Consider the following 9,877-nt stretch of genomic DNA (forward strand, 5'->3'; position numbering starts at 1 on the left):
GTGAAGCACAACGTTTACCAACAAGAAGATCATTCCCTTCGGTGGATTGCACCGAGCATTGTCGACGTTCAAACAAAACTTTGAGATCTCCATCGCAGAATTGGCTCACACTAAATAAACTGCACCCCAAACCCTCAACATATGAAACCCGTTTGATTGTTATGCCATTTTGCACAAAATCTCCGTAACCCGTTATTGCTGCAATCTCATCATTTTTGAATGTAACCGTTCCTAGGAATTTGTCAATAAAGTTGACAAGCAAGGATTTATCGCCCGTCATGTGTCGAGAACAACCGGAATCGATATACCAAACACAGACGTCGAAACCCTGTAAATGTAAATTCCCTAGAGTTTAGGTACCCAAAGTTTCTTGGATCCTTTTCGGTTAGTACCAGCAATAAACTTTTGATTAACAACAAACTTTGGATCAATGATGAAATAATCACGTAAAGCATCATGCAGTTTAGACAATAAAGCATCATTTAAAACCACATTACATAAAGCATCATACGCAATATCAATCTTTACATCGTTATCAGAAGTCTTAACACACAATTTATTCCAAGTAGATGTTTTGTTCACAGACGAAAATTGAAAAACATGAGATGATTTCCTAGGCCGACTAGCAGATTGCTTTGGTTTGGTTGCTACTTTCTTAGTCGTGGACTTAGGAACCCATACAGATTTGTAATTCAAGTTTGGATTATGACCTGTGACACGAGAAACACCTTTGTTAGTTAGACGTCCAAACTTTTCAGTTGACACATGAGATGACTGATTTTGCAGAATTTCCAATTTGATTGTACGTTCTTTTGCATCATACTCACTTAAATCTGGTTTAGAACTTGTATGTGTTGTGGACTTAACTGATTTCTTTAAAAGACTCGCTTTTGAAGTTTTTGTCATAGGAATCATAGGAATCTTTTCAGTTAACACAGAACCATTTGGAGAATGAACCTTTTTAACAATATACTGAGTTGTAGAAACAACTTTCGAACCATGATTGCCAAATTGAGAACGTAGAGGATTTTTAAGAATAGTAATGGGTTTTACATCCTTAGATGTTGTTGTTCCCTTCCCCTTCTTAGCAATCCCACCAGTACATTCAAGCACATTGGTTGCAACATTAGATGTTTGCTTAAGTGTGTTAGCCTGTTTCATTTGAATTATCTTTTGTTTTAAGCTTTTAATCTCAAGACATAATTCTTCAGCAGAAACTATCACTTCACCCTCCTTAAAAGCATAAGTACATTCTTTCTTAGGCAGTGAAGGCAATTTATCACACAAAGCAAGCATTTGTTCTAATGATTGGCCCTTAAGTTGCAAGTCAATATTCTCCTGTTCAAGTTGAGCTACTATACGATTCAAATTACGTACAGCAGGCAAATGCAAGTAATAATCATGCAAAGGATCAAGTTGACTTTCAAAATCTATCAAAGGTTCAATGTTCGGTTCATCCCGAGGTTCTACTTTTTCATCTAAAGAATTTTGACCTAGAGAATCTGTCTCAAAGAAGACAGTTAGTTCATGTGCTAGGTCTTCACGGAAAACATCATCTGGACATGCAGGTAAATTTGGTAGAATTGGTTTCACATCAAAAATTAGTTCATCAAACACCTCATCTATTGCAGTAATGCTAGAACTAGGTTTGTTAAACACTTCATTCTCAAACATAAACCAGTCTACGGTTAGGCACATAATCTTCACGTTGCATATTTTTTTCAGTTTCAACAAGATTTTTCAAGAAATCAGGATTCGATTTACCTATCTTAGCATTGATTTTTTCATACATTAAGCTAATTTGATGGTATTTCCTAGATTTACGATTTACAATAATATCATCAAAATCAGCATCAGAAGCATGTACAAAATGCGATGGTAAACCGGCTTGAAAATAATCAGAATGATATAATCCTGGAATCTTTTTGGAAGCATCTTCCAAAATTTTCGGATCTTCGTAACCCAACCCCCACTTTTCACCATGAATTGTTTTTGGTCTATTCATGAAAATCGTTTGTTTTGAAAGTTCCATATCCATGATAGCTTTGGATTGCTCTGTTCGATAGAGTTTTTCCTCATATCGAGCAAGTTGAGCTTTCATTTGAAAAGATTCTTTTGACAATAAAGAAATTTCAGTGTTCTTTTCAATTATGGTGTTTTCCAATTGAACGATTTTCTTGTTTAGTTTTGAAAGTGTGGGTTCATGTTGGTTTTTCAAATCAGAAAGATCTTTTTCTAAAAATTGAACTTTTTCTGCAAGTCATTCCGATTTTAAACGATAATCAGTTCTTTCAACTTTAATTGGATGAATTGTCTTTTTTAGATCTTCCAACTCAGTTTCCGTAGAGTTGAGTTGGAGAGTCAATTGTTGCACATCCGTTTGCAATTTGGATGAGGAAGGTCTGGTCTCATTCATTTTGATTTTATCTTTTAAAACCTTGTTTTTAGATTTTAAGCCTTTGACTTCTTTTGACATTGAGACCAAATTCTTCATCAAGTTATTTTGCATTTTTATAAAATCAGGTGAGATTTCAGTTGATTGTACCTCATCATCATCGGATGTTAAGTCAGAATTCTCCATTGCTTCCTTAGCTTTGATGAGCTTTGTCACCTTGCAAACATTTGCATGTTCCACCTCTGAATCTGAATCGTCAGTCCAGTTAAACCAAGTATCATCAACCGGTTTTAGCTCTCCCCCAGTTTCCACAATCTTAGCCATCAACATTTTCTTCTTGTAGTAAGCTGCGTCCTTCTTCTTAGGCATCTTGCACTCACGAGAGTAATGACCAGCTTTGCCACAATTGAAACAAATTGAATCTTCCTTCTTGAAATCATCAGCACGTTGTTGTTTAGATTGATCAGCTTTCTTGTAGTACGAGGAAGATGACGAGTTTTTGCGTTGATTGCTTGATTTGCCTTTAAACTTGTGTTTGTTCAAGGCTTTTGTGAACATGGCTGCCATCTTGACTAATTCAAGGTGAGAATCATCAACATCAGAAAGATTCAAATCTTCTGAATCAGTTGATTCTTCTACAAGCACTTTCTTGGACAAGCTTTTGGAAGACGTCAACGATTTGCTCTTCTTTTTGGCAATTAGGCAAGTGGATCGCCCGGAGAAGACTCTTTCCTTCCTTCTTGAAGTTTAGACACTTCAGGTTGGTAATGCATAAGAACTCCAACAAGCTCATGAATAATCAACTTGTCAATCTCTTTAGTAGATCGAACAATGGTTCCATAAGGAAGCCAATCAGCATTGAGCTTTTTGAGAAACTTCATGTTGACTTCAGCATTTACTTTTATGATCTTGCACCTTTTCAACTCATTGAGAACACCATTGAAACGACGATAGGTATCCTTGAGTGGTTCATCAGTTTCCTGCTTGAAATCTTCATAGAATCCCAGAGCCTTATTCAATTTAGTAACGTCTGACATGTCATAACCTTCTTGCTGTCGTTTGATCTCATCCCATATATCTTTTGATGTTGTGTTGCTATCAACATTTTCAAACAATTCATACGGGATAGCTTGCATAACAATATTCTTTGCCTCTATGTCACCCTGAGCTCTCTCACGCTTATCACCAGAAAGTTTATAGACTGGAATTGGCATACCAGTATCCGGATGATAATCAACAACTGGACCATCTCTCAGAGAAGCCCAAATGTACTTTGCTTTCTCACCCTTATAGTCTATGTACTGAGTGATACGGTGAAGCCACTGAGTGTACTTTCCATCAAACAACACTGGAGGACGGGAATCTGATCCAATAATCAAAGTATCTTGAGTAGACATCTTGAAAATGAGGTAGATTCGGTAAAGATTCTGTATTACACAAATCTAAGATGAAAAATCACAACAATCTGATCAGAATGTCAGATTCTGTGTCAGATTCGGTACTTTAGCAGATTCGGTACTGTAGCAGATTCGGTAAAGATTCTGTATATCAGATTCTGTAAAAGAAACTGATCAGAAATACAAGAGACACACCCAGATTCAGTATAGATTCGGTAATCACAAGAATTGTAGCCTGTAACCACTTAAAACAATGGATTAAGTGATACAGAAACTCAGATTCTGTATTTGATTCGGTAGTCAGATTCTGTATGAATTTGAAGTTCAAACTCAATTCAATCCTTTTGAATTAGATTCTGTAACCTTGCTGCACAAGGAAACACGTTAGTATCACACAAAATATCAAAGATACCGAAAGTATAGGATACCGAATGTCAACTGTAGCAGTTGACAATACCGAGACTAAGTTTAAAACTTAGAAATATGATAGAATCCTTTCTCAAATCACACCAAGTAGCTGCGTATAATCAAACCGAATGTGATAGAATCACAATCACACCACAATCTGCAACACTTAAGATGAATTTAAGTAATGAAGCAGACTCGGTATGACAGTTACGATACCGAGTGTTGATCAAATCTTCAAAACTTGATGAATTGAAGAAATTGAACCGTCAGAAATGTGATTTAACACCTCACGAACACAACTGAAACCTTAAATCTTCACAAAAATCCAGAATCAAGCTTGAATTAAGCAATACCGAGAGTTTTAGCCACAAACTCTAAAAATCAACTTGATTCTCCATAATTGAAGTTAAAAAGCTGTAATGATGATCGAAACTCTTTCTAAAATACCTAATGCACCTTCGCTGAACTTATCACAAGAATCTGAATGTCAGATTATCAAATTCGATAATACCGAATGTGATTCAAAATACCGAGAGTATTCAGATTCTGTAATCTACAATCTCTGGATCGATATAGTGATGTAGAATTACTTCCTGGAAGCTCTGATACCAAATGATAGGTCAGATCATGTTGAGATTGAGAGAAATGATAAGATAAAAAGAGATTCGGTATGTAAGCATGAGACTCGGTATTAGAGAGAATCGGTACAATTACATTCCACAGCTTCTAGAACTCAGTTACAATGCAATGGCTATCTAATTAGGACTACTTAGGTTCCTTATATAGCCCTCTTCTAAGGAACCTTCAATTAAGCTTATTTCACATTAACGCTATACAACTTCGGGGTCCTAACAGTTTTAGATTTTAGGGTTTAGATTTTAGAATTTATGGTCTAAGGTTTAGGGTTTAGGGTATAGGGTTTAGGGTTTAGTGTGTAGGGTTTAGGGTTGGTGGTTTAGGATTTAGATATAGGGTTTAGGATTTAGGGTTTAGAGTTTAGTGTATAGGGTTTAGTGTTTAGGATTTAGACTTTAAGGTTTAAGGTTTAGATTTTAGAATTTATGGTTTAGGGTTTAGGGCTTACAATTTATGGTTTAGAGTATAGATATATGGTTTAAGGTTTAAGGTTTAGGGTTTAGTGTATAGGGTTTAGGGTTTATGGTTTATGGTTTAGTGTATAGGGCTTAGGATATATAGTTTAGGGTTTAGGGTTTAGAGTTTAGGGTTTATGGTTTAGATTTTAGAATTTAAGGTTTAGGGTTTAGGGTTTAGGGTTTAGGGTTTAGTGTGTATGATAAAGGGTTGGTGGTTTAGGGCTTAGGGTTTAGATATAGGGTTTAGGGTTTAGAGTTTAGTGTATATGGTTTAAGCTTAATAGATCAAAAGGATTACCGTTGAGAGTTAACGGTTTAAGGTTTAGGAATTGCTATTTAGGGTTTACGGTTTATGGTTTACAATTTAGGATTTAAGGTTATGATTTTAGAATTTATGCTTTAGGGTTTAGGGTTTAGTGTATAGGGTTTACGGTTTAACGTTTAGGGTTTAGAGTTTAGGCTTTAGAGTTTAGGGTTTAGTTTTTAGATTTTATGGTATAGAGTTTAGGGTTTTATGGTTTATGGTTTAGATATAGGGTTTAGGATTTATGTTTTAGGGTTTAGATTTTAGAACTTTATGGTTTAGGGTTTTAGGTATAGGGTTTAGGGTGGGGTTAAGTGTTGATTTAGGGTTTAAGGTTTAGAGTTTAGTGTTTGGGGTTTATGGCTTAGCTTTTAGAATTTATGGTTTAAGGTTTAGAGCTTAGGGTTTAGTTTTTACAATTTATGGTTTAGAGTATAGATATAGGGTTTAGGGTTTAGGATTTAGGGTTTAGTGTATAGAGTTTAGAGTTTAGATTTTAGATTTTTAGGTTTAGGGTTTAGATTTTAGAATTTAAGGTTTATGATTTAGGTTTTTTAATTTATTCGTTAGTACATTTTGAAATTTTAAAAATTTGAATCCCGTATAAAATATTTGGTTTAATGTTCATAATAGACTTAATAATAGTTCGGTAGTACAAAACTTAAAAATTTCAAACCCCTATAAAATATTATTGAGGGATATTTTAGGGAAAAAGACTCAAATGATGGTGGATGAAGTAAAAATAGATGTGGATATATCATCTCCCATAAAATATTTGATTTAATGTTCATCTAGACATAATAATAATTTTTTAATTTATATATTTAATTTTATAGATTAAATGATTTGATCCTTCAAAAATCCCGCGAAACCGCGGGTCTTTAACTAGTTGTTTTATGAATTTGACAACAGCTTTAGAAAAATCTATTTACGTACATGATAAATAAGAAAATTTTTTATGACAACTCTAAGAATTATCTTTAAGAAATTAAAACACGTTTAATTTATTTGTGCATTAAAATTAACCACATACTTCATGAAAATAATTATTACCAACAATAAATTATACCACTCTTTTATGCATCAACTAGTCCGGGTCCGGCCCGCGCGATGCGGCTGGAGCTTTCGGCCGGCGTATTCATATTTAACGCAGTTTAATTTACAGAAGGGAAAAAGGCCCATATGTTATGCGTCGTTGTCGGTGTCGTCCTCTTTAGCGTTTTTTAAAATATGTCCGGTTTGAACGTAGTTAGTTTAGTTCTGTTGATAAAATTATTTCGAGCCTAACGGTGCTGGCGAAAAAATTTAACTCGCGGCGAGCAGGAAGACACGGGCTGTCGTTGTGTTTAGCGTTTTTTAAAAAGTGTCCGTCCCGAACGTAGTTAGTATCGTTTTGTTCATAAAATTATTTCGAGTCTGACGGTGCTGTCGGAAAAATTTAACGCGTGGCGAGCGGGAAGATACGGGCTGTCGTTAGTTTTAGCGTTTTTTAAAAAGTGTCCGTTTCGAACGTAGTTAGTTTCGTTTTTTTCGTGAAAAAATTTCAAGTTTAACGGAATGGTTGGTCAAATTTAACTCGGAGCGAGGAGGAAGATACGGGCTCTCGAAGGGTTCGGGTGTAGTTTTAATTTTAATTTAGGAAATTTACGTATTAACCCCTGAAGTTTGGTGTAATATTTGTAAGTTGGTTAGAGTTGAGGGGTGAAAAATAAAAAATCCGAGTGTGAAAATGGGTCACAACTTTTGTCGGGTCTGGCGTGATAAAGCGGCCCAAAATCTAACGTTTTTTAGTATGTATAGGATTAAATTACTTCTTAATAACAATCTTTGGGTTGTCATTAGAAACTTCAACAAATGATAATACGAGTATAAAATTCAACAAATGATAATACGAGTATATAAAATTTAAAATAAACTTAGTTTAATTAAACACAGCTCAGTTATTATTATTATTATTATTATTATTATTATTATTATTATTATTATTATTATTATTATTATTATTATTATTATTATTATTTTCTTTTTGCAAAATTAATGAAAATTCATATAGAAACGAAGCCATTATCTAATGAAAAAGGTCCTCAATAAGGAATACAAATAAACAGGGTTATCGAGGGAGCTCACACCTAAAAAAGTAGAAAACAACTAACGAAATGAAAAATTATCTACGGATCCTCCTTAACAACCCAATAAACTTTAAAACATATTAAAATACATGACCAAATACTATCCGATAAAGACGGAAACTAAACCAAAGAAACTAAGAGAAATCAACCTTAACCGTTAATGAAAAGGGAGTGATATGTACACAACCAATTTTGTTATATACACAATCAATCATTCTTTATATGTTGTATAGTAAAGTATAAATGGTTGTGTATATATTACCGTGAATGAAAGGTTACAGTTACATATTGGGAGATTGTCTAGTCTTCAAATAGTCAAAATGTCAACGTTATGACTTAAGTCTCCCTCCCTCAATAATTTCTTTGATTCTTAATCGAACTTTCCTCGATCAATCATCATCTTTTCGAATCATAGAACAAATTCGCCACTAATACGTGAAAACGAGTAAGGAATTATTACTATATATACAATATTTATACGTGTTATCTATCTATCTATATGTATACATTATTACGGAGCATTTTATTCCTGATCAACTGATTTTCAGCTACAATTTCGTTCAGATTACGCTCTTTAGACGATTAAATTTCATTCCTGATATTTGAAAAGGTATAATTTCGTTACTTTAACATCATACGTTTGTCCGTACAACCCTAATTTTATGAATGACTAACGATTCATAAGTTTTTGTTCTAATTTGATCGTTAATTTTCAAACCTGACGTTTTACTAGTATGAATTTTTCTGCTCATATTATGTCTACAGATGTTTAATTGTTACTTTTTGTAGTCTAATTCAAAGTTTTAGATTCTGAATTTCTGATCAACCATAAGATTGAAAATTTGTCAAATTTGACCCCAAAAGTCAAACTTTAGCTTTGATAATTATAATTATATCTAATAAAGTATAGAATTATTATTTGCAGGGACTTGAATACAAATAGTTATGGGATATCTAGATTATTTGACATCATCTAACTCGGATCAACCCGGTTTTTCGGCTACTGGAGGTGGTGAAAGTGAGGATTCAAAGTTTAGCTATGGCTATGCTAGCTCACTTGGAAAGAGATCATCGATGGAGGATTTTTACGACACAAGAATCGAGTGTGTCGATGGAGAGATGGTTGGTCTCTTTGGAGTGTTCGATGGTCATGGAGGTACTCGCGCTGCAGAATACGTTAAAAACAATCTTTTTAGTAATCTAATTAAACATCCGAAGTTCATATCCGATACCAAATCAGCCATATCTGAATCCTATAAGCATACAGACTCGGAGCTTATTAAAACAGAAAGTAATCAGATGAGAGATGTTGGATCAACAGCTTCAACTGCTGTACTTATTGGTAATCGTTTGCTAGTTGCTAACGTTGGTGATTCAAGAGCTGTCGTTTGTAAAAACGGGAATGCATTTGCTGTTTCGCGAGATCATAAACCAGATTTAAGTGATGAACGACAACGTATTGAAGATGCAGGTGGTTTTGTGATGTGGGCAGGGACTTGGAGAGTTAGTGGTGTTCTTGCTGTTTCTCGTGCGTTTGGTGATAAGATGTTGAAACGGTTTGTTGTTGCTGATCCAGAAATACAAGAAGAAACGGTTGATAATTCATTAGAGTTTCTTATTCTTGCAAGTGATGGACTTTGGGATGTTGTCACAAATGATGAAGCTGTTGCAATGGTGAAACCGATTCAGAGCCCGGAAAAGGCAGCTAAAAAGTTGATGCAGGAAGCTTCTGATAGAGGTAGTGCAGATAATATTACAGTAGTTGTTGTTCGTTTCTTGCAGACGAGTGTTTAATTGTTTGAATTAATGTAACCTTGAAAGAGTCTATGTATAATGATACCTTGATTGTACTATATACGGAACGTATGTTAATCTTAATCTGCATGTTGATGGCAGAACAACTATGTTTGGCCAAATCTTTATGTAACAGATGCAGAAAGTAGTCTACTTTTCAGGAATTTATGATTTGTTCAGTAGATTTTGTGTGCCTAACAGTTGTTTGTGTGAGTCTTTTACTGTCGCGCGGCACTGCATTTGGTTTTGTCGCAATATGGTACAATTAGGCGCTTGGTTGACGCTTAAAATGGGGTGAAATTTTATACTAAGTACTAGATTACGGTGCATGTAGGTAATGACACCATTCTTTTATA

The 9,877-nt window shown here is 34.5% G+C and overlaps 1 protein-coding gene across 2 annotated transcripts; it reads left to right on the top strand.

Annotated features, from left to right (window-relative positions):
• Nucleotides 1–8,041: 8,041 nt before the first annotated feature.
• Nucleotides 8,042–9,877, top strand: LOC139871881 (probable protein phosphatase 2C 10). Of its 2 annotated transcripts, none has more exons than XM_071859627.1 (3): nt 8,042–8,172; nt 8,292–8,337; nt 8,653–9,877. In XM_071859627.1, exon 3 carries the CDS (start codon nt 8,673–8,675, stop codon nt 9,519–9,521), a length of 849 nt encoding a protein of 282 aa, XP_071715728.1. In that variant the 5' UTR covers nt 8,042–8,172; nt 8,292–8,337; nt 8,653–8,672; the 3' UTR covers nt 9,522–9,877. The 2 variants fall into 2 exon arrangements, with proteins under 2 accessions (XP_071715728.1, XP_071715727.1); XM_071859626.1 differs by having other exon boundaries at nt 8,057–8,172; nt 8,276–8,337.

Source organism: Rutidosis leptorrhynchoides, chromosome 10 (assembly GCF_046630445.1).
Source record: "Rutidosis leptorrhynchoides isolate AG116_Rl617_1_P2 chromosome 10, CSIRO_AGI_Rlap_v1, whole genome shotgun sequence".
Classification (NCBI taxonomy): domain Eukaryota; kingdom Viridiplantae; phylum Streptophyta; class Magnoliopsida; order Asterales; family Asteraceae; genus Rutidosis; species Rutidosis leptorrhynchoides.